General features: G+C 48.9%; 1 protein-coding gene across 1 annotated transcript in view; it reads right to left on the minus strand.

Annotated features, from left to right (window-relative positions):
* Nucleotides 1-3,322: 3,322 nt before the first annotated feature.
* SRD5A3 (steroid 5 alpha-reductase 3) overlaps nt 3,323-25,075 on the minus strand; it is a 161,821-nt gene continuing 140,068 nt past the window's right edge. The window contains exons 4-5 of the mRNA XM_078678953.1: nt 6,426-6,554; nt 3,323-5,065 (exon numbers count right to left, since the gene is read on the minus strand). Coding sequence (XP_078535079.1) covers nt 4,806-5,065; nt 6,426-6,554 — 389 coding nt within the window. The 3' untranslated portion in view covers nt 3,323-4,805. The remainder of the gene's footprint in view (nt 5,066-6,425; nt 6,555-25,075) is intronic.

A 25,075-nucleotide genomic window follows, 5' to 3' on the forward strand; every position in this document is an offset into this window, starting at 1 on the left:
GGGGCCTTGCCATTCGAAAGAGAGAATATTACATCTCGGATTTCTTCCGCTGTGAATGGGGTGCCCAGTTCCTCACTCTGCGCATTAGTGATCGTTGGTAGTGGGAGGTCTAATAAATACTCAGTGATGTCCTCCGCGGTGACCCTCAATCGGGAGCAGTACAGGCTCCCGTAATGATTCGTGAACGCCTCATGAATAGCCCTCTGAGTGTAAACCACAGCCCCGTGTGTGGTACGGATCGACATCACAGGCAATGTTTGGGTGTCTCTCCGCGTCAGCCAAGTTAGCAGACTAACCGACTTATCCCCGGCGTGGTGCGTACGTGCCGAGTGCGCTGCATAATTTAAGTTCTTTAATCTATCAAGAAGCTGGGCTTGTCTCCCACGAGCGTCCAGTAACCGCGTATCGTCCCCCTCCACTGCCTCCCGCTCGCCCGCTAAGAGTTCTGTCTCCGTCTGTGTTAGTTCCCTATCCACCTGACGCCTCAGTCTCGCCTGCGCCCCCAGACAATGGCCTCTCGCAACTACTTTAAATGCGTCCCACTCAACCTGTGGGGTGGATGCAGTATCAGTGTTCTCATCAAAATAATGTAAAATACGGGCCGATAGCAATTCCCGGAACGGGGCGTCCAGTAAAACGTCTGGCTGGAGCCGCCACGTGGGAATCGGTGGGTGTGGGCGTTACCAGGCGAAGTTAAGTGTGTGTGGATTGTGATCTTAGTGGGTGCGTCCCAGGTAACAGGAGTCGGTGACCAAGGGCAGAAGGTCACCAGTCAGCATAAATCTATCGAGCCTAACATGGAGTGTGTGAGCGCCTGAGTAGTATGAATAAACCCTTGTGTTGGGGTTACGGCTACGCCAAGCATCAACGAGATCCCACTGCATCGCCCAGTCAGTGAGGGCTCTCGAAGTACTGTGTATCGACGCTTTTGCCAAAGGGGGGAAGGATCTGTCCAGCGTAACATCAAGAACACAATTATAATCACCCCCCAGCAAAAGCGGCACGCCCGGCCATGCTGCCATCGCTGTCGACAATCGTGTGAGGAAACGCCCCTGGTCGATGTTGGGAGCGTAAACAGAGGCTATGACGATGTGTTGGCCATCTAGTCGGCCCTGAAGTAGCGTGTACCTGCCATCGGCATCAATGTTGCTGTGTGCTACGCTGAAAGGGACCCCCGGGCGAATCCAGACCAGGGTCCCACGCGCCAATGCAGAGTAGCCTGTAGCATATACTTGCCCCCTCCATCGACGGCGCAGAGTCTGTACCTCTGCATCCGTCAGGTGTGTCTCCTGTAAGAGCGCAATTTGTACCTGGTGACGCTTGAGATAGGAGTATACCTGATAACGGCGGGAGGGGGTGTGCATACCACGTACATTCCATGTGCAAAATTTAATCGCAGACATTTCGACATTGCTTCCCCACCATCCAGACCCCCCGCCCATCCACCACCCCACAGCCAGCAACCCCACAGATCAGTTCGGTACAAAGTGCACTAAACGTGGACTGCATTATCACAGCATCTTGCCAACACACATCAAAGGTAAGGGAGAAAAACACCAGATCCATAACTAAGGAACTCAGAACCATAATGCCAAAAGGTCGACTGCGGAACATGCCGTCGTCCAAACACTCTAAAGAGCACTAACTGTTCGTAAGTTCTAGGGGGGGGGTTCACTGAGCTCGTGAACTAAATGTACAATCAAGTCATGCAGGCATGGCGGGGGAGTGCCACCCCCACCACAGGCATCCGTTGTCTCACAGCCCTGTTTCGATGGGAATACATGGTATCAGGTACAGACAGAGCAGCTGATGATCCATAACCGCACCGGACAGGTCGCGGGTAAGAACTTACCGCCAGGGGGTGTCACCCCCGTGTCTCCCGTGGAGACTCACCAGTCAAATGACCATCCTCTGCGGGGCACTAACACTCGCCCCAGCATCCAGTATCGGGGCCCTTAAGTCTGGACCTCTCCGCAGTACCTGCAGAATCCCAGACGCACCCCCTCCGGCCAGTAATGGCGCAGGTGCGCAAGGGCCACAGGCGGGCGCTGCATGCTTTCCCCCAGTGATCGGTGAGGCCATGGCAATGTCAGTGAAGCAAATCAGCCGTCTGCGGTGTGACATCTGGGAGTTCGGCCGATGCCTGAGAGTCAGGTAGGCCATATATATACTCATCGTCGCTCACCAGGTTCTCAGGGCTAGCGCCTGGAGTTGGGACTTCCATCTGCGAGCCGCTAATCTCTGCCACTCTACGGATAGCCTCCTGTTGCTCTTCATGGCGATGTTCAGGGGTTGGGCCCACAGTTGCCTCAGGATGTACTGAGCTCGCCGCCGAATGTCTCCTGCGTCGACGACGCCGGGCTCCTCCTCCACGACGTGGTCTCGGGGGCAGGCCATCCGGTTCTGGGACAACACCCAAGTCGAGCCAGGACTCAGCAGCCTCCGGAGTGTTGAAAAAATGAGTTTTGTCTTGAGCCACCACTCGCAGGTGAGCAGGGAACAGCAGTGAATACTTGAGTGGCAGTCGGCGAAGCTGCTGTTTGACCCCCAGGAAGGAATGTCGTTGCCGCTGCACTTGTATTGTGTAGTCCGGGAAGAACATATTTGTTGCATTATCTATCCTGACCTCCGACAGCTTTCTGACCTCTCCCAGGATAGTGTCCCGGTCACGATAGTTCAATATGCGAATAAGCATGGGTCTGGGATTGGAGCCCTCAGGGGGAGGTTTAGCCGGAACGCGATGGGCGCGCTCCACCATAAAATGCTGCGAGAGGGTGCCATCTGGGAGAATGTTTCTGAGCCACTGTTCCACGTGTTCCGGCGCCTCTCTTGGTTCCCAGCGTTCCGGCAAGCCCACGATGCGAATGTTGTTCCGTCTCGCCCGTCCTTCCGCATCCTCCGCACGGTCTTCTAGGAACTCCACCCTGTTAAGGAGATCCTGGACATGTTTATCCATCTGCGAGATTTTGGGAGTTAACTCCGTCACCGCGGACTCCAGGGTCGACGTCTTCTCAGAAAGTTTTTTGTGATCGGCTCGGAGATGCGTCATATCTATGGCCACGCTATCAATTTTGGTCTCCAGGGAGGCGCGGGTCAGCTGCATCGATTCCTCAAGTCTTTCCATGGACGCCAGCATCGTGTCGAGCTTGGAGGCCGTTTGATCCATGTCTGCCTGCTTCGCCATTTTCCCCTTCACCGACGTGTGGCTTGTGACGGCTCTCGTTTTAGGTCCCCCCGACATGGGCGACGACAGCATAAGCAGCCAGAGGTGTACGGTAAAGATAGTTACTACGGCACTCCGGAAAGGAGACCCGGTATCAGAGCAGGGTGGAGCAGCCAAACGTAGCGCAATCAGGAGGTCCTGAAGATCTCTGTAGTGCCCACTCACGGCGGGGGCCTGTCACCAGCCGTCTCAGGTGGTCCGCGGCTATATCTGCGTGCAGGTGTCTTTTGAGCGGGAGCACAGAGAAGGCCGCTGCTCAGGCATGCAAGTGATCCTGGCGGTGCAGTGCGACCTCGCGATCGCCAATACAGTCACCAGGTAGTATGAGGGGGAGGAAGCGCAAGGCCATCAGGTAGGTCCGAGGCAGTTGTCTTGGCCTGGAGTGGGTGGCCGCGCTCAGGGGCGCCCACGCAACAATTGGATGGGCAGATTGCTAAGGAAGTCTCAGTGGGGGCCCTCCGATGATAGTCCCCTCCTCGACGTCCTTACTCGCAGGGACCCAGCTCCAAGTCCCATCCCCCGAGAGGCAGCGGAGGGAGGGGAAGGGGAGTCCTCTCTTCAGCGAAGCTCACCGTGCCCCCCGTCGTGTACAGTTCAGTCCCCTGGTGGCCCTGGAGCGCCTCCACAGCAGTGCAGTCAGCGGCTTGCCATCGGCGGGTGTGGCTCCATGCAGGAAACGGTGCACAATGTCACTATTGTAGATGGCCCGCAGCGCTCCTCCGCACTGCGAGAACAGGCAGGGGGTCCGCCACCCCGTTTTCAGTTGGGCCCGATGGGCCGCCAGGAGGAGGTCTCGGACAGGCGTATCGCAGTCGGGGCCCGGAGACGTAGAGGAGAGCAGCAAGCCGGTCCGGTCCCCAGCCTCCGAAAGGGGCACACCTCAGGGCGCTCCGGGGAATCTCCAGGCCAACCCCAGCTCCCGGGCTCGTGTCAGCTGTCCAGAAAGGGTCCCGGCAGCATCCGGAGTAAAGCCAGGTCCGGCCGGCTAAGCAGGGTCACCACAGGGCACCTCAGAGAAGTCCTCCTGCCAACCACCCCACCGGGTCTCGATACAGACGTCCAGGGAGAGTCTCCGCAACACCCATGAATCACCAGAAGCCGCCAGAAGCTGCAGGGCGGCAATCTGCACAGTTGGGCCTAGTCGGCCGGTCGGATCCCCGGCCTCGAGTAGCCTCTCACGCCGACCCGCAGGAGCAGAGGGTCGGGCAGACTGCGACGGCCACCACTGGAGCGGCCGGGAATGACGCAGCCTCACCAAACTTCTCTGGCCGTTAGAAGGGTGCCCTGCGCTCACTCGCTGAAAACGGCAAGCGGTTACGGGCAAAAATGACGGAGAAACGGCCTGCGGTAGGGGAGCTTCTCATGGAGCTCTACCCAGGCGCGTCCGTCTCCATTGCGTGCTCAGCCACACCCCCAAGATATCTTATATGATATAAAGAAAAAGTCCTGGTTGCCCCTTTTACTTCCAGTGAATAATTTGATTTGACACAGAGACAAGTGTTACAAAAATAAAAGTTGTATTTAGATATACATAAAATGCCCACAACTAGAATTGATTAACAAAACCAAATAAAGGTCGATTTTAAAAAACAAATGGAATGAATGCTCTCCTTTGCTTTGGATACTTGTCAAAGGTCCTTAAGTAGAATTCGTGGCACAAAATCGCTGCCAGTGACTGGTTACTGAGCACGTACATTACTACCATGCACCAGGTAAAGTTCCAGATTCCAAAGACAACAGCCATAGCTATGTAGATCAACAGTTCAGCAAAGTAGTGTGGGCAAGACACTCTATCAAACCAGTCTCCATAAGGCACTCTGTGTCCCATGTCAACCACTTGACCTGCAAGAAATGAGAAAAAATTATTTTCGTTTTTTGATAAACCAGTTTGAATAGCAGACCCATTGATTTTGCTACCCACCATGACATGGAACATTTTAAAAGCTTGATTTAGAGTTGTACTGTAACTGAAGGAAATTCAAAATCTGGAAGAAAATCCATTGGTTGAATTTCCTCTAGCGTATTAACCCCTTCGACGCTCACGACGAGCTCAGCTCGTGATGAGGTACGCCTCTCGTACGCTCATGACGAGCTGAGCTCGTCATGAACCGCGGGTTTTTTAAAAAGTCAGCGCACAGCGGGAAAACCCGCAGCGTGCATGGTGTTAAACCTTTGGTGAGGGAAATTTCAACGGTAATTATCCTCCAAATGTACTCAAACAATTGAAAGATATTACAGTTCACAAGGGTCTGATGGAGCAAAGCAGTAATGACGAAAATATGCTACTAATAATCACATGGTGATAAATAACATCAGCAATCAATGTAACTGCACACAATGATCATGTGTGGATAACTGCCCGACTGTTTTCACCACTAAACAATGGAGTCACACAAAGATGCACAATTTGCATGACAAAACAAATCAAAGTAATCACAGATTGCGATCTAAAAATCCCACCTGTTTTTTTGAGATCCGACAACTGGAACCTAAGACATGAATGGAGTGAATAGAAAGCAAAAGTACCCTTTAACCATTCGAAAACCTACACAAATCTCACTTTCCATTAGGCGATCCACCAAGACAGAAAATATAACAAATCGAAGTACTTGTAAGAGGAAACAGACCGTGCAGCATAAACAGCTATAACTACTCAACCTCCAACTCCAGCTTCTACAAAAATACTCATAAGAGCCATTAGGACAAAGAGAAGACGGTAGAGAAAAAGAAGGCTCAAGCAAAGAGCAATACTTTGGTACTACAACTACCACAAATGTCTGCAGACACTCAGACTAACCAAGGAAGTCTTTATGCATCTGTTGTCTACTTCCACCACACATCGCCTCTGGACAAACACTGAGCAAGCCATTTGATCCGAACCAAAGCACTATACAACTAAGCCACTGGGTCACCAAACATCACCTAATATTCCAAATGCTTCTGGGGATCCTACCATGATGCACCATCATGTATCCCAGAAGAGGCTCTGCTCACTTGAAAGACGGATACAGGAACTGCCCCCTGCCCAGTGAGTTTTGTCAAAGGCATATGTCAAATAATCATTCACAACGTATAAAAGTGCAACTTATTGTCATACTTGAGGGAACATCATTAGCCAGACCAAATTCATTTTATTAGTTTCTTACCATTTTTTTTTACAAAGGCAATATTGGTAGAATGATTAGCAGGAAAAAGATCTCACCTGATTTATTTTTTCTAAGGTTAGCGAGAATCTCGTGACATCGGTGCTGATGAACAGAGGCCCATATGTAAATCAGAATTCCCAAAATATGGTGCCAGCGGGTTTGTCGAAGAACATCTACAGCAGAAACTGTAGGAAACAGTTACAATAAATTTTAAACTGACATGGTGGTATTTTATTTTAAATGCACTCTGCAGTAAATCCATTGTTAAGACAAAATACGATCTCGAATTCAACAAAGAACAATACAGCAGTTGTAACTAGGGATACACAAACTTAGATACAGTTTGTATCATTTTGCAAACATTTCCCAGAATGTAAAGAAATAAAAAGAATAAATGCTACATGACAACAGTGAGTGTGCCCTGGTGATGAAAGATTGTCCTTATTAAACAAGTTGCGTGTCCTCATTTCCACAGCTTCTTTTGTAATTAGGACCGAAAAAATAAGTCCACCGTTAGATCACTTACAGAATACATTTCTACAATGAAAGTTGGGACTACATCCAATCACATTAACCCGTTTAAGAGACAGGAGTAACAGACATTTTCAGTTTAAATCTAAGTGTTTTGTGTAGGTTAAATGTTTGGACAGCTTAAACTTTTCTGGATTATTTAAACATTTTCTGTAGTGCAGGCTTCTTCCACGTAGAAAGCTGAGTTTGTTACAAGTCATAAAAAGGAAAAAGAGCATTGGAAATGTAATAGGTTTCTCATTTGCTTGAGTTAGAGCTATGTGATGTGCAGTGGAATTATGTGGGTTTGATTGGAATTCTTGGTTATGGATTTGTGAGGGGTGGAACTGTGTGCTCTGGAGTGTAATTATATGGAATCATATTTTGTGTAGTGGAGTGGTATTTATTGGAGTTTAATTATGTGGTGTGCTGTAGAATTTTGTGGCATGATGTGTATTTCTGTGGTGTGGATTGTTGCATATGTTATAGGTATAAAGTCGAAGTCTGAAGTCATGCTTCACGAGCCTATATAGGTGTGCCTATATAGGAAGTATCTTTAAACTGTAAGATAAGTGTGCCGATTCAGCTTTTACATAAAACACATATACATCAGGTTGTGCACTTAAGGAGGACAATATGGTGTTGTATCTAATCATATATAGCCAACGTGCGCCAAGCATGCCGATTCGCCTCCTATGTGAGAAATAAATACATCAAATTGTGCACATGAGCCTATGCAGTATGCTGTTGTTAGGAGGTAATGTTCAGCTAACCTGGAGCTGCGGAGGCATGCATTCATCAAGATAGACCGGGGGAGTGAGGCCCAACTGGGAAATTGGCTCATAATACACATCTGGAGGAGATTGAAAATTACATAGGACCCATCTGAGGGAAAATTAAGTGGAAAGATTAACGGATAGGCCCATTAGGGAAAAACAACAATTGATGGACAGAATGCAGAACACTGTCATACATTCACCCCAGTACAGAGATCTGGGCCTAAATCCATCGTTTTTTTGCTCACCACACCAAGCCAGTTCAGACATGGCCATATGCAAATCAGCCTTGACCCTGTGCCTCATGGGAACAGTCCAGCCCGAACTGCCAAGCCATGTCTTCCCTGGACCGGAATCAAGCATCCTAGGACCGGTTTCTGGCTTTCAGTCGTCATCAGCCAGGATAGCTTGACTCCAGTGGTGTGGAGAGCACGGGACTCACGTCTGAGCATACCCATCCCATTCGGGGTGACAAATGCAAAAACAACAATTGATGGACAGAATGCAGAACATTGTCATACATTCACCCCAGTACAGAAATCTGGGCCTAAATCCATAGTTTTTTTGCTCACCACACCAACCCAGTTCAGACATGGCCATATGCAAATCAGCCCATTAGGGAGCCAAAGCCTACTAAGACCATAATAAGGGTGTCAATGAACCTATAAATGGTGAAAGAGGGGCTTCATGGCATCCAAGTAGAGAGCACTCGTGTCTTAATTTTCTGAAAGTTGAAGGCCTGTAAGAGGAATGACAACTGTATATATATTTTTATATATATATGTATATGTGTTATGACCTCAAGACCACTTGCATGTCCCCCGTGTCCCAAGGGACAAAGTGACTATCCCTCCATGGTTCTGTACATGTAGTGCCTCATATCTATTATGAGCACTACCTTCTGTTATCTGTATGTATGTATGTATGTATGTATAGGTATTCTTATATAGCGCATATCTGTCACCCGACGGGCATCCTGGCACTTAGACTGTCCTGACGCTTACACATACAATACATGGTTACATTACCCTGGGAAACAGGTGAGTTTTCAAAGTCTTTGTAAAAGAGATGAAGTTTTCCAAGCCTCTCAGACCTAGGGGAAGGGAGTTCCACAGTCTTGCAGCCGCGAATCTAAAAGACCGGCCACCCGTCCGGGACCTCAAAATCCTAGGCACAACCACCAGGTGGGAGGATGCTGACCGAAGCAGTCTAGACGGGGTGTACCAGGAAAAGAGGTCCCGCAAAGGGGGCGGACCCTGCCTATGTAGGGCCCTAAACACCAGGCATAGTGCCTTGAACTTAATGCGCTGGGAGACTGGCAACCAGTGGAGGTCTCTTAGTGCCTTAGTAGAGGAGTCCGCGCGGCGGCGTGAAAGGGCCAGTTTAGCGGCAAAATTCTGCACCCGCTGTAATTTTCCGACTAAACTGGCCGGTGCTCCCAGGAGTAGTGCGTTGCAGTAGTCAATTCGACTTAAAATTATGCTCCGCACTACCTCTGGTCTTACCTGGGGCGGGAGTAGGGGCAAGATCTTACGCAGCAACAGAGCAGTGCCATACAGGTGGACACTGTGCGATTCACTGAAGCATCAAGCTGCAGGTTAGTACTGAACACTACTCCCAAATTACGGACTGACTCTACGGGCGCAGTAGCGCCCTGGAAATCTAAAGGCCAGAAGTCTGGCGGAAGAGATCTTATAGGTATAGTGTGTGTCCTTGCTATTGATATATATATATGTCTCATTATATTTTGCTCCAGCGTTTACAGAAGATTGGTATTGGCGGAGCTGCTCTAACTTGGTTCTCCTCCTTCCTCTATGAGCGATCATTTCAGGTTGTTTAACCCTCCACATAGTTCTCATTCACACGCTTTGTGCCATGGTGTTCCCCAGAGCTCCTTGCTGAGCCCCACTTCATTTAACATTTATATTCAACCATTGGCTCAGGCTGATGAAAGCCCTGGGGCTCACGTTGGTGTCCTAGGCTGAGGATACCCAGTTTGTGATCTCTTTTTCAAAAATTCCTACTCTGAATTTGGCCAAATTTCAGAGCGGCATGATGGCTGTTGCAGAATGGATGGCGGCCAATTGCCTGCAAATGAATTCAAGGAAATCTGAAATCCTTCTTTTAGGCAGAGATATCCACCATTGGGGCGACAACTGGTGGTGCTCTTCTTTGGGGATCCCTCCACAGTCCAAGGTGGTGGTAAAAAATCTAGATGTCTGGGTTGATAATTCCTTGACCTTCGAAGCCCAGGCGAAATTGATGGTAGACACTTGCTTTGGACTACTACGTGGGCTCAAACCTATTCTTGGATTTTTTGACCCCCCCCACACCCGACAGGTTTTTATTCAGTCTACCATCCTTCCGAGGTTGAACTATTGTTAAGTCCTGTACTTAGGATCTAATAAGACGGTGATCAGAAGACTCCAGTTGGCCCAAAATGCTGCTGCAAGGTTGCTATTTTCTCTTCCAAAGTTTTGCTTTGTCTCTAGCTTCATCCGCAGGCTGCATTGGCTCCCTGTGGACAAGCATGTCCACTTTAAGGTCCTCTGCACGACCCATGAAATCCTAGTCTCTCAGGGGCCTCCCATTCTGTCCAATTTGCTCCGTCCATACCTGCCCTTCGGGTCCTCCACTCAGCTAACCTTAATTTGGTCTGTGTCCCACATGTTAGAAGAGTAAGAGCAAGAGGCCGCGCATTTCGCGCCAAAGCACCTGCTCTCTGGAACGCACTTCCACTGTCTATCAGGATCATTCAGCACCATTAGGCATTCAGGAAATCCCTGAATACCTGGCTGTTGTCTATTTAATTGCTCCTGTGGTCTACTCTGCTTGTCTTTTACAGTGGCCTTTGTTGAGACTAGCACTGGGAAGCTCAGTTGTTGGGGTAGCATACGTTTTACAAATATTTTAACATAACATAAGTCCATCATCTTATATCCTTAAATTACCGTCTGACTTCTTCAAACAACAAAAGATCTCTTCTTTTCTCAAACATTGCGATGACACAAAACTTGAAGACCATCAGCTAGAGTAGCTCAAACTATTGAGCAATCCTGAACACATTTTATGTACATGAGTTTTGGTTTCGATCTATTGGATATGATAAAGATGCAACTATTGCTAAAGCATATAATCTTAGGAGTTTCAGAAGTAACCTTGTGCCTGCTCCTGTAAATAACTGTGCTGCCACAGGATGGCAGAACATGCAATTTTTTGCCCCAAGGCTTCTCTCATTCTCCTTTTGTCCTATGTCTTTCTTTCTAGCCCTTTGATGCACATACCGGCTTTGTCTGTAATTTTCTCCCTTTCTCTGCTCCTATGTTTTATAGTGCCTGGGGTGTTACCCTCTGCAGATATCCCTATGGTTTTCTGGTACACCGCGAGTTGGGGTCTCACACCACTCCCTCCCCACTCGGGCGCTCACTCTTGTTATGGGGCTGGGCGGGAGAACCACTGTCTGTTCCTGTTCTGCCCACAATCTGTTCTTGTCAATGCGAGGAGCAGGGGATGGCAAGCACAGCCTCACGTGCGCTTGGTGATCCCACCTCCTTTCCATGCAGGGTCACCAATACAGGCCCAGGGAACTCCCTGGGTGGAATTGAGGGCCCCACCTCAGACGTAGAGAAGGGTAAACAAAACAATAGCTAATCAGCTCTTTGCAAGGCGATCGTGCCTTTTGGAGGAGTCTGGTGTATCCTTGTCCAGGTACCGCCAGCCAGAACTGGTCCATAGAAATCCAAGGGAAACCTTTCCTTTAGGGTCCCCAGCAAGTCCACTGTGTATTGTTACTCACTGCGTGTGCCTTGCAGGCAGGAAACAACAAAGTTTCAAGAAGCACTAGCCTGGAGTCCTCTCCAGGCAGGGGTTTATCTGCAAGCTAGGCAACCCTTCCTCTTCTATAGTTTCCTCTTCCCTACCAAATCTCTCCCTTGTGCAGAGGTGTAAAAATAACCGAGTTCTCAGAAGGTGAGTGTCTCTTCCTAATCCAAAGATGCCACATCACCCCTTTAACCAAATCAGACAATTCCTAGGAGCAGTCTAGATGCTGGCACATACACAGCTTAGTGGGTGCTTTTAACATGGCATGATCAAAATGTAGTCTGCAAGAGCTCTCCCGGTGCCTTATCTATGCCTAATACTTGGGAAACCAGAGTGTCACTGGTGGCAGAGTGCCACCAACTCCCTCTTTAATCCTGTGAGTAGTGCCTGCCCAGGCTTGACAGTTAGTTTAAGCTAATCAAAGTATGAAGATTCCTCCGCCACTCTCTTCCTTTACTTAGTCCTGCGGTGTAGTTCAGAACCCTGCATCTCATTAGAGCTGGCACGAGGAACTATTGCAAAAACCAAATTACAAGAAGGAGCACTAATATGCTAAATCAAAATTGTATTTGCATTTAGGGCCCTTTTAATAATATACAAGTCAAATTATTCATATTTCTATCTCTAGATCATCCAAAAGTTATATTCTGTGTAGTTTTACCCAAAGTGTTAATACTGTAAACACTTCAGAACTACAATTTTGTCAAAATGAAAGGGAACACTTTTTTCAGGGTGCCATCCGAGATAGGCTGCCTCTGCATAGATAACAAACGGAGTCAGGCAACAGTCTTCTTCACTGAGCTTGCACATATGCTCACGGGTAAAAGTCAAGCTTGGGTCTGAGCGCTACGATGATGTTGAGTACCCCAAATCTATTGCTCACTCTCTGCCAAAGGTGGGATGCAAACAATCACATATAATGAGGGGAATAATAGGGGAAGAGAGAGACACACAGAGAGAGAGAGAGTGAGAGAGAGGATGTGAGTGAGAGAGAGAGAGGGAGAGGGAGAGGGACAGGGAGAGGGAGAAGGAGAAGGAGAAGGAGAGGGAGAGGGAGGCTGCGGTGGAGCCGGGGACAGCCACAGGGAGAGCCGCGAGACTCCCTGCATATAATTAAGTTACTGGCCCGGGTAGGTGGCATTCTCCAGGAATGTGGGGGAAGGCCATTGGGCCTTCCGCGCATTATTTTTAATCATATTTTTGCCCTGGGGAGGTGGCGGTCCCCGCGCGTTCGAATAGCCTTAGGAGGGGAACCAGAGCCTCCCTCCTAAATTTACAGTATGCCCCAGGGACCTGACCCACTCAGAGATTATTTTAAAGCAAGCGTGGGAGCCCGTGCTTGCCTTTTTAAAAATAAAAAAACTATTTGCAGCATATTTGCGTATCCACCCGTCAGTTCGCAACATAATGAAGAAAAAAAAAAGACTTTTTCCCCCGGTGGGGTCCCTGCCCCCTTTTCTTCTTTTACATCTTTTTTTCTGGCACTTGGCTTCAAGCCAATACAACTGGCAGGGAATACAATTCCTTGTCTCCAGAGGGTCCTTGGGGGCCAACTAGCCCTTCTGTTAACTCCAGTAAGTCCCACACAGTGGGTTTGCTGAAAGGTGTTCGGTGGCCATGTCCCGTTTCTCCACCACTCTGAAAATGCGCCTAATGGCACGCTACTGGTTGGGGGATGAAGTCTCCTTGGCTCTTGACGGGGCTTGGGGGCCCACTATCCCTCTTGTCACCTCCAGTAAGACCCACACACCTGGTTTGCTGAGCAGTTGTCAGAGGCCACGCCCCCTTTCTCCGCCACTCTGCAAACGCACCTCCTGGCACACTACTGGTTGGGGGAAGTAGTCCACTTTAGTCCTGAGGCCCTCAGGAGTAAAGGGGAATTCCTTCCCCACCCAGAAGCACGTCAGGAGGTGCATTTGCAGAGCGGTTGAGAAAGGGGGCGTAGCCTCCAAGTCCTCTCAGCAATCCCGCTGTCTTGGACTTACTGGAGGTAACATTAGGGGTTTCTGGACCCCAATGACCCTCAGCATCTAAGGGGACTTTGTCCCCCAACCACCACAGCGCCAGGAGGCGCATTTGCTGAGTGGTGATGAAGGGGACGTAGCCTCCGGCGAACTGCCTGTTTTTTTCCCAATAAAAATGTTGTTTTTATATTAAAGGACATTTTCGGAACTGGGGACTACATCCTACGGGGCCCGGCCTTTTACTGATGAAGACTGCACGGTGAACTCCCCAGGTCAAATTGGGCCCCAAGGACCCCACCCCCCAGGGCCCACCCATATAAAGTGGTGGCCTCCAGGGCACCCACTTACCAATGGGACCATGGGGGGAGCCTAAAGGCCTCACAGTCCCTGCTAGCTACCCGCCTCCTGCATGAGCCGGCACTGATTTGGGATCCAGGGAGCTGCTGACATACAGCTCCCTGATACCAAAGCAATGTCTGTTTCACTTCACAGCGAGCAGGGAAACAGACACTGCTCTGTTTTCAGCATGCAAGAGCATCTTGTGCTTTTGCTTGCTGAAAGCAGAGCAGTTGTTTGCTATGGCTTGGTGGGAGCGGTGCTTCCGCCAAGCCATAGTAGACTGCAATGTCCCAGTGTGGGCACCCCAGGACATTGCTGGAGCCGGCCCTGGTGGGGTGGCGGTCCCCAGGACCATCTATGGCTCCTGGAGGGAGGCCTTGTGGCTCCCCCTCCTTTGTTCCATATTGCCCTGAGAGATAGTGCTCCCTGGGGCCAGGGGTATGCAAAGGACCCCCTTCAATATTGTCTGTGTGCCCAGGTAGGTGACTCACTCACATTTAGAAAAAGAAAATATTTAAGGTATGTGCTCCGGGGAGGTGATAGTCCCCAAGGCAGCGGTGAGGCCGAGCTGGCCCCCTGCATTTCTTAACAACAGTGCCCCGGGGATGTGGCCGTCCCCGAGGCAGCGGGGGAGCCGCGAGGCTCCCCACATATAAATAAGTTACTGGCCCGGGAGGTGGCCTTCCCTGCATTATTTTTTTAATTATATTTGTGCCCTGGGGAGGTGGTGGTTCTCGCGCCTTCGAATAGCCCTAGGAGGGGGGCCCATGCCCCTCCTCCTAAATTTACTGTATGCCCCAGGGACCTGGCACACTCAGGGGTTATTTTAAAGCAAGCACGGGAGCCCGCGCTTGCCTTTAAAAACAAAATATTTGCAGCAGATTCGCTTATCCATCTGCCAGTCCGCAACATAATAAAAAGATTTTTCTGTCCCCTTTTTTTTTTTTTATAACTTTTTTTCTGGAACTTGGCTTTAAGCCGAAGCCCAAGATGGCTGCCAAAATTACCTGGTTGAAGTGTTGACTTCCAATCAAATTTTAGTAGGGTTTGCAAGTCCACTGCAAGGACTCGCATCCTCAAATATATCTCAAAAACCACTGAACGGATTTACACCAAATCACAAAAAGCACGCATATATATATTGGAAACAACATATATGGCCAACACACAGCTCGGCCTGTCTATAGCTGAGACCTAAAATGTAACATCTATGGTTTTGAGGATTAGAATCCTGCTTTCAGGACTTAACAGAAGCAGTGTCTGTCACTGGTTCCCTGAGGATGACACAGTCGTGCTTATAATACATACCATGGAAATGGAATCATTGAAATATCCTATCAACATGCTAAATATTTAGTAATAGGGCAAACCTATTTGAAGTGATGGCCTTAGGAAGAATAGAATGGCAAAAAATATATATGCCATTTTATCTTAGAGTCAGGATTTGAAATATAATGTCTACACTATATACACATCGGTGACCAAAAACATAATGTAATATCAATATTTTTTTTATAGAAATTAAGGTTTGATGGCACAGGAACCTTCCCTTCAATAAAACCCTGTGTTTCATTCAGTGTTATAATAATGAAAGCATGACTGTAAGACCGTTTCATTGACACCTGACCTTAACTTCACATAGAAACAAAATCATGGCTAAATGAAGGAAAGGGAACCTTTAATATATTCCTGCTTTTGCTTCTTTGTGAAACGAAAATCCAAAGGCTACACCACCAGGTCGGACTTTAATATGGTTGTGCATTAAAGTGCAGGCATGCACATATATCACAAAATTGTGTTACTCTAAACCAAACCTGATGGCTTCATGAAAGTATGCCACAAAAGGTTTAATCAATTTCCTTCTAAATCACAATATGCAATGCTTTGAGCAGTAGTGCTCATAAAATCACGGCCTGGCCTTTCTCACAAACTTGAGAAATATGGTTGCATCCTTTAATTTATGGTGCTAAGCAGACTTTCCAGATTACTGTAACAGAGCTATTTAGAAGTCTGAAATCTACTCTCATAAAGTACTCTTACATTTGAGTAGATTATCAGCGTTTATGATTCACATAAGAATCAAATCAAGCAGTAATCTTGACATTCTGAAATAGTTTATTTCCAGGAATATTCAGATTTTACATCAAGTGGCCAATCTGCTATAGTAAATGATACGGATCAGTTTATTTCCACAATTATCCTTTATTTTCTCAAAAAGGAATCTTTTATCTGTGAAATCCCTTGCCCTGAACTCCCATTAAAAATCGATGGCTTTTTATGTTTTCACCTGAAAAGAAAGCTACTCCCACCTTTCATAGGAGTAAATGACCAGCAATGTTGCCCGACTGCTCACCACCATGCCAGCTTGTGGGTGTCCACCTATGGTCTTCTCTTGTTTACTTTTATACACTGGACCGGATTATCAGTTGTAGTGACTATGCCACCTGGCCCGTTCACGTACGCTCCACACACGCACCCACGCACCCTGAGGGTATATATAAAGGGGCTCAAGACCGCTCGGGTCTTGGCCCAGTGAGTAGGTACTAGTGTATGCCTTATTTGTAATTGCGACCCCGAGTGCAGCCTAGTCCAAGCCCTCTAGTGTCCTGTCCCACCTGGACACTACACTGGCGACGAGGTGTGTCTATCCCATGCCTCGCTGTGTCACCACGTTAAGTGCCCGGTACCTGCAGTGCACGGCCTGATCCTGCCGCCGTGGTCCCGGTGCCTGCGCGGTCCGCGCAGCCGCCGTTGTCTGTACTGGAAGCAAGTGCCCACCCCGCGAGATCCTGCCTGCCCGGAGTGGTGCTACGCCGGCGTGCGTCTCCCCAGCGGGCGCAGCCCCACCGTGTGCGCACGCGACACCCGGGCGTGCTGCCTGTGCTCTCGCACCTACACCCCTGCAAGATCACGGCCCGGCCGCGCTCCCACGGTCACGAGGTCGAGCCGGCGGGTGAAACCGCGCGCTAATCATAGCGTGCATCATCGTTGGCTGCTTGTCTGAGCTCCTTGGGCTCGCTCCTCACCCATTGAGGCCCTCAATTCAGCGTCCATATACCGCAGCAGGTCTACAGCTCAGCAGGACCCAGGGGGGAGCCACCTGCACTACAGTAGCACAGGGAAGGGGTCAGAAGCGAGTCATCACAAACACAGGAGGCAAATCAGAGGGACAGACAGTCTCACGTCACCCTGTGCCTTAGTGACTTATACAAGAGACTTATCCCAGTGGACGCGCATGCAAATCTGGGCCACCCAGCGTAGCCCGCAGGCGCTCAGCAGCTCCCCGACTCCACTCCAGGAATCCGATTGGTCCCCACATGGCGTGCACCGACGCCAGGTCCACGTGCACTTGCACTACACGCCACAGACCAGCAAGAAACCCTATTCCGCACGTGCCTTGCAACAATTGACATCACCAGTCAGCTCTGCCTCAACGCACTATGAAGCAGGCCTGCAGTAGAGGATGAGTGTTCAAGGTGCCGATGGCGGTGGTGCTCCCCAGGCGGTACCGCCGCCTCAGTGGGTAGACCCTCCAACCGACGCTCGGCCTGATCAGGCCACGGATGCCCTGTTACCACTCTTCAGTGAACTCTCCAACCCGTCCACAGCCGCGACGCGCTGGAAATCCTGGATTGGCCGCCTGGACCACTACTTTGTTGGTGTGCGGGAAACAGATGGGAGAGTGAAGAGGTCACTTCTCATATGCTACGGGGGAGGCGAGCTGTATGACCTTTTTGAGACTTTTCCAGATAGAGGGGCAGATGATGACTACAACGGGGTGGTAGCAGCCTTGAACCGTTATTTCAATCCCCAGATAAACTCTGATTTATAGCGCTTCAAGCTCCAGCAGGCACAGCAGGGCGAAGCTGAGACCATAGACATCTTCTACGCTCGCCTACGAAAACTTGCAAGCTTGTGCACACTGCCGGACCAGAGGGAGGAGATCAGGGCGCAGCTCATCCAGGGATGTCAGTCAGTCACGCTGCGACGCCTGATACTTCGACAACCCGGCATCAGTCTAGATGAAATTCTTGTGCTCGCCAGGTCCCACGAGCTGTCCAACGCTCACGCGGATGAAATGGAAGCGGCCCTCTTCGCAGCCAGCACCACAGCAGGCACCCACGATCAAAGAAGAAAGAGTGGATGCGATTCAAAGAAGGCCGTCTCAATCAAAAGGATCCACGAGGCCTTCTCAGAGGAGCACGTGCTCTCCAGGGGGGAGGTGTTTCGCAAGAGGAAAAACGTGTTTGCAATGCGGAAAACTCAAACGTTTTGCAAAAGTCTGCAGGAGTAGAAGAGGAAGGAGTAATGCCCCAGGCCCAAGTGGGCTCTCGGCGGCGGTGAGGCAACTGACGATGGAGGACCCAATAGACCAAGTATACAACACCCCACCAGGGTTTGGCCTGGGAATTGAAGACAACAAAGTATTCTTTGTGTCATTTGTCAGCGGGGAAGGGACAAAGCGCCGACCACCGCCCATATGCAACATCACAGTAGCAGGGTCCCCTGTAAGTGCCCTCCTAGATACCGGAGCATCAGTCAACATGATGGACAGCGACCAATATGAAAAACTGTCACGTCGCCCGCCACTCCTACCATCCAAGGCCAGGATTTACACGTATGACAGTCACGAGCCACTTCCTCTACGAGGAGTCATGGAGGTCGAAATTACCAGCGAAGGCTATCATCTTAACACAAAATTCCATGTCACGGAAGGAAGATGAGGCACACTCCTCAGTTGCCATACGGCAGAGGACCTGGAGCTTGTGTTCTTTGCGAACCAGGTGCACGATCTGCACTCTCGAGAGATGCTCAAAGACTTTCTAATGCTGTTTGAAGGCTTTGGATGCCTAAAGGGAAAAACATTTAAGCTGCACGTTGATCCGACAGTCCAGCCCATGGCGATGAGGGTGCCATTTCACTTACGGCTGCAAGTGGAGGAAGAGCTGAAGAAGATGGAGAACTTAGGGGTGAAACCGAAGGTGTCGGGCCCCACACCCTGGGTGTCTCCTCTCATCGTCGCCCGAAGCCGAAACAGTCAGGAGCCATTCGACTCTGTGTGGACATGCGCCTACCAAATAGAGCTGTAAAGAGGGAACGCCATCTCACATCCACGATGGACGACATTGTGGTCGACTCGAACAGCGCCAAATGGTTCACTAAACTTGACCTCAATGCGGGGTATCATCAGCGGGAACTCCAGTAGGAACATCACACCGTTCTCCACTCACGTAGGACTATGTCGTTACAGGAGGCTGAGCTTTGGCATCTCGTTGGCCGCGGTGGTATTCCAGAATGCAATAAGAGAAACGCTCACAGGACTACAAGGAGTAATAAACTTAAGCAATGACATAGTGGTGTTCTCCAAGACGCTGGAGGAGCGCCATATACACCTCCGGGCCACCCTTCAACATCTTGCGGACAACTGACTCACCCTGCACAGAGCCAAGTGCTCGTTCTACCAGGAATCGGTTGACTTTTTCGGGTACATCTTCTCAAGGGAAGAGTTGCCAGTGACCCAAAGAAAGCGGAGGCCAAAAGATCTGCCCAGAGGCCCACGCCAGCCACCGAAGTCCGGAGCTTCCTGGGGATGGCGACGTACTGTGGCTGGTTCATTCCCAGCCTGGCGTCCTTATCCGAGCCATTCTGTGTCCTCACGAAGTCCAGCCAGCCGTGGGGCTGGTCAGCAAAGGAAGATCTGACGTTTCATGCCGTCAAAGAGGCCCTCATCGATGACTGAGTCATGGCATACTTTCGCCAACATCAGCGCACGAAGGTCATGGTGGAGCCAGCCTCGTAGGCCTAGGGGCAGTCCTGATGCAAGAGTCTGAGTCCAAGGAATGGGTCCCTACCGCATATGCCAGAAAGGCATTGACTGCGACAGAGATGCGGTATGCACAGATAGAACGTGAGGCCCTGGCCATAAAATGGGCATGCCAGCACTTCCACTTGTATCTGTATGGACATGAATTCCGAGTGGTCACCGATCACAAGCCTCTCGTCCCACTCTTCACACACACATCTCGACTTGCTCCTCCCATATCGAGAGGTGGGCAGTGCCGCTACAAGCATACCACTGTGAGGTGATCTTCCGGCTGGGGGCGAACAACCCGGCTGATTTCCTGTCATGTCACCCTGGACCGATCTTGCCGCTCCATGCACCGGCCGCCGAAGAATACACCAAGGAGTTTGTCCGGATGGTCTCTCTTGAAGCATGTTCAGTTGCCCTCATGCTCGAAGACATTGCAAAAGCAACAGAATCGGACGAGTGCCTCTTCAGGGTCAAGGCCACGTTGGACAACCGAAACTGACATCACTTCCTGGATGGTGTCAGCTCCCTCACTGCAGAGGAGCAGCTATTCCGACAACAAGTATGGAGGGTCCAAAATGAGCTCAGTGAAGGCCTACATGGAATGGTTTTGCGGTGGACCACAATCGTGATCCCGAAGAGCCTGCAGAAGGGGGTGGTCCGCCTAGCGCACCAAGGCCATCAAGGTGTCTCAAAGACCAAGGCCAGATTCAGGAGCAAAGTCTGGTTACCAGGAATGGACGCCATGGTTGAGGAAGCAGTACGTACCTGTCACTCCTGCAACATCATGGGCGGCGACCCAGCACCCCATCCGGTGATCACTGAAGATCCATGTCTGGAGCCGTGGTCCAAAGTGAGCATCGACTTTGGGTCATTCCCGGATGGGCGGAACACGTTGGTGCAGGTTGACTCCCCCTCGAAGCTCCCGGTGGTGGAGGTAGTGTCGTCGACAGCGTTCCACCACGTCAAGACAGCTCTGGAGCGCGTCTTTGAAACGATGGGACTGCCAGAAGAGATCAAATCTGACAATGGGCCGCCGTTCCAAGGCAGGGACTTCCAAGACTGCCTGGCCCTCAGAGGCATCCGCCACAGGAAGATCACACCACAGTGACCCCAGGCGAATGGAGAGGTGAAGCGGTTCATGCGTATGATGAACCAGGCCCTCAGAATCGGGGTCGCGAAGGGAGAGGATGCCGAGCAGTGCCTCTCGCAGTTTCTCAGTGCGTGTCGTCAAACCCCGCACTGCACCACCCAGTATGTGCCGGCTCATCTAATGTTTCAACAGACAGTGTTCCTGCGGACGCATCATGGAGCCCGCCAAAGCTGGATCAAGGTGCAGCCCAGGCCAGGAGGAAAGCATCCAATGACAAGGCGAGCCAAGCTCAGAGGGCCCAGCCAATAAACATCCGTGTTGGAGACCGAGTGGTGGTGAAGGACCGTCACCCAGGATGGAAGTATCGCACTCCGTATGAGCCCGAAGTGTGGGAAGTCATCAATGTACATGGCACTATGGTATCGGCCATGCAGGGAGGATATGCTTAAAGATACTTCCACATACCTCCTTTTGTCAAATGACCCCACTAATGAATTTCTGAGAGTTCTGGATACCATTTTGACTAGAGCTTTAGAAATGAAATGGATAACGAATAAAACCAAAGAATACTTATTCACAAGATTCCCACGCAGACCCCGTCTGTACATGCTGCCCAAGATTCACAAATCCCTTGTGGATCCCCCCCTGAGACCGATTGTTTCAGGTGGTGGTTCCATACATGACACTCTAGGACGATATCTAGAGACTTTCCTACAACCGATTGTAAAAGCTTGTCAAACCTATGTTCAAGACACCACACATTTATTGAATATCCTTGACCGAATCAACATCCCGCTGAATGATGACATCTGGTTATGTACAGTAGATGTTGTTTCACTTTATACTTCTATCCCCCACCTGGAAGGCATTGAAGCCATTGAGTGGGCACTACTCAGAACTGATGAATTGAGAGCCAATTGTGTATTCCTACTTGAAATATTACATTTTTGTTTGTTTCACAGCTACTTCCAATGGAAAGACCGTTTCTTTGTACAATCCAATGGTACGTCAATGGGATTTTCAGGAGCCCCCAGCTATGCAAATATCTTTATGATGAAATTCGAAGCTGAGTACATTTTGTCACAAGCTGGTTGGTCTGAACATTTATTACTGTTTAAACGGTATATAGATGATATCCTTATCATATGGCAAAGCTGCCGAACCACACTTGAGAACAACATTCTCGCATTGAATAACATTCATCCTCGCATCCAGTTTACTTTTCAAATTGAAGCTGAGAGCATTCCTTTTCTTGATGTGCTTATTACTATTCATGACCATCAAATTAAGACTAGTCTATTCAAAAAAAAAAACCGACCGGAACAATGCCATGGCCTACCAGAGTTTCCACCCTTGGTCACCTAAACGTCACCTACCCTACAGCCAATTTCTACGCATCAATGTGATTCATTCAGATGAGCAAACTGGCATGCAGACAATTGAGAAATTCAAAGGAAAATATCTGTCAAGAGGGTATCCACCCTCAGTGATACAACAAGCAGCCGACAGAGCTTTGATCCTAAAAAGAGAACAACTACTCACCAAGTCAACCAAAGCCAATTCCTCTAGAAGAGAGGTTTTTGTTTCTATTTACTCCACTCAATCTAAAATGTTAAAAGCCATCATCCAAGAGAGATGGTCCTTGCTAAAATCACAACCAGACTTTAAAGGTATGTTTTGCGAATCCCCCATGTTTGCATACAAACGTTCAAGTAACCTTAAAGAAATCTTGAACAAACCACCGAGCCTAAAAGTGGTATACAAAGGGATGCTGACCTGCATGAACTGTTCGAATTGCGGCAACATCATCAAGGGGAACGTTAATCCACCATCCAAGATCAGGGAAAACCATTCACCTTAAATTTAATGCAACCTGCAATAGTCATCATTTAGTTTACTTCATCAAGTGTCCATGCGATTTATTTTATGTAGGCAAAACAGAGAGAGCCCTATGAACCCGCATCACCGAGCATAAAAGTTGCATCAGGACAAATACCACAAGCTCGCCCATAGCACAACACTGGCGTAGCATGAGACACAACATTGCGCAACTCAAATGTGGGGCGCTTGAGATTGTAGAACAACGCCCAGATCGCGACACCAGTAAATGTTTGTCTCAGCGTGAAACATATTGGATTTGGTTTATGCAATCACTCACCCCGTTAGGATTGAATGACAAATTTGAATTAGCATGTTTTCTCTAACTGTTGTATTTCATCTATTTTCATGAAAACTGTTTCGTATAGCATATTATTCCCTTGTATGCATATTTTTGACAGATGTATTTCTCTTTTGGTTCCCCAATTGTCATACATGTTAGTATTACTTGATCTGAAGCTTGCTGGACTTTCATTTCTATCTACTTTCTTTAATTCTTTAATTCATCCTCTCATATTTCTTTTTGAAGTTGCCTTTCGACCTTTTAGCTTTGACACTACAAGATGGCCGACACCGTTTTTGGTTCAGTGTCCACCTTTTGTTTCTTCTTTTTCACTTTTTCTACGCCGCCTTCATTCACGGATTGTAGCAGAGATAGCTTTCGCAACTCTGACCACGCTACTATCGGGTCCCCGGTACGTTTTTTTCCCAACACAGGCACTGGTGAGCTGCTTTATTTTCCTTTTAATTCCACACAGTACGTTTAGTTGTTCCTCTTTATACTTATGCATTGCACGTTTATTGCAGCGTGTTCCTCTCGAGTTCAACTCATTTTGTGTTTCTACGTAGAGCGGTTGGTAAGCCCTTTCTCTATTATGCACTTATTTCACTTTTGTTTATTTGCTGATATGCGCTCATTAATATTTGACGCACTCCCTCGGCAGACTCCGTATTTCACGTGCTTTGTTTGATTGACCCATTTGGCATTGAGACTATGAGCGTCCCCGCTCTGTTAAGTAAGTTTACCTATATGCCAATTTTCTAAAAGCCTCCACCATTTAACACGCGCATGACATTTCATTTACCGGCCTTAACTCACTCTGACTTACCGGTTTTCACTTACTTCTGCGTGTATTAATCACTGAGCACCATCACGTTGGGTTAGCTACCACAAGAGATTGATAAAGCTTTTCACTGCTCGGTTACACTTATTTTCTCTGCATCTCCACTTATTTCTGTACTGCCTGGCGTTCTACTCATCTTACTTTATCTCATTCCTCACTTTAACCTCATGCTTTTTGCCTCGAATCGTTTTCTCCCTTGAATCTTTTTTGAGCCGATTAAATGTCTGTAATCCATGTACATTCACTGAAATATAGTATTGTTTCTCCAGATTCCCCTGATGAAGGGCTGTCCCTTTAGCCCGAAATGCACTGGGATTTTTAAACTGATTTGTTGATGAAGATTTGTTTCAACACTTCACTTCTGGATTATGTGAAATTCGAACATTTTCCTTGGATAACTTTTGATTCCCTATAAAGAATCTCTACTGAAAAAAGCGAGAACTTCATGCTATTTACACATTGTATTTACTCATCGAATGACTGGTTTAACTTCATTGTTAATTACCAAAGATTCATTGTTTTACACTCTTTTGAGTGACTCGAGCAGTGCATTAGGCTGTCCAGATATTGTGCGGAAGACACCATACTAATTTTGTGTCTGCAGAGCTATTCTACATTCTGAGGAGCTTTACCAGGGCACGAGTCGGGGGTACACACGGGTGGACAGCGTCCACCTACTTTTTTCACAGGGTGGATGCCGTCTACCCTGCCTAGAAGTTGGGCCCCACTGAAAAATAGGTTGAATTCGCCCTGGTGTAATTTGCAAACACGGGGACACACTCAGCAGCGCCTGCCAGGGCCGGACTGGGAACCCAAAGCAGCCCTAGCAATGTTGACGGACCAGCCCCCCTGCTGCCTTTGTTACTGTGGGCCGATATAGAAGCACTGCCACAAAACCAGCCCCCAGTATAAAAAATGGCCCTCACCATGGCAAAATCGGCCCCCATCCTTCCAGCATTCCTTCCAGGGAAATGCCTGATGCCCTGCTGTGCACTAATTTTCAAAGCCCTCCCACTCTGTCGTTTCATCTCTGGTGTCTTAACACGAGGTTCAGGAGCATCAAGAGCAGTTTCCCCTAAAACAACATCAACAGCAAAAACAATCAACATTTTCCTAAGTCCCACCCAAACCCCCCACCTCCGGGCAAAGTATGCAGAACTCCTTCCAGCTCAACTATTGGTTAGAAGGGTACTGGTCACCGTACAACTCCCTCCCCCCTCCCCTCCTGCTCCTCAGCTAAAGTGGTAACTAGGTGTAGTACAGGCTGAGGATCCATGTCCCTACCGATCCGCAAGACCGACATGGGGTACTCTGCAGAACGTAAGAGGACTGGCCCTCCGCCATCTCCAGCCAAAGAGCAGTTCATTGACTCATCCATCATACATTTCATA

Source organism: Lissotriton helveticus, chromosome 2_2, assembly GCF_964261635.1.
Source record: "Lissotriton helveticus chromosome 2_2, aLisHel1.1, whole genome shotgun sequence".
In the NCBI taxonomy this organism is placed as follows: domain Eukaryota; kingdom Metazoa; phylum Chordata; class Amphibia; order Caudata; family Salamandridae; genus Lissotriton; species Lissotriton helveticus.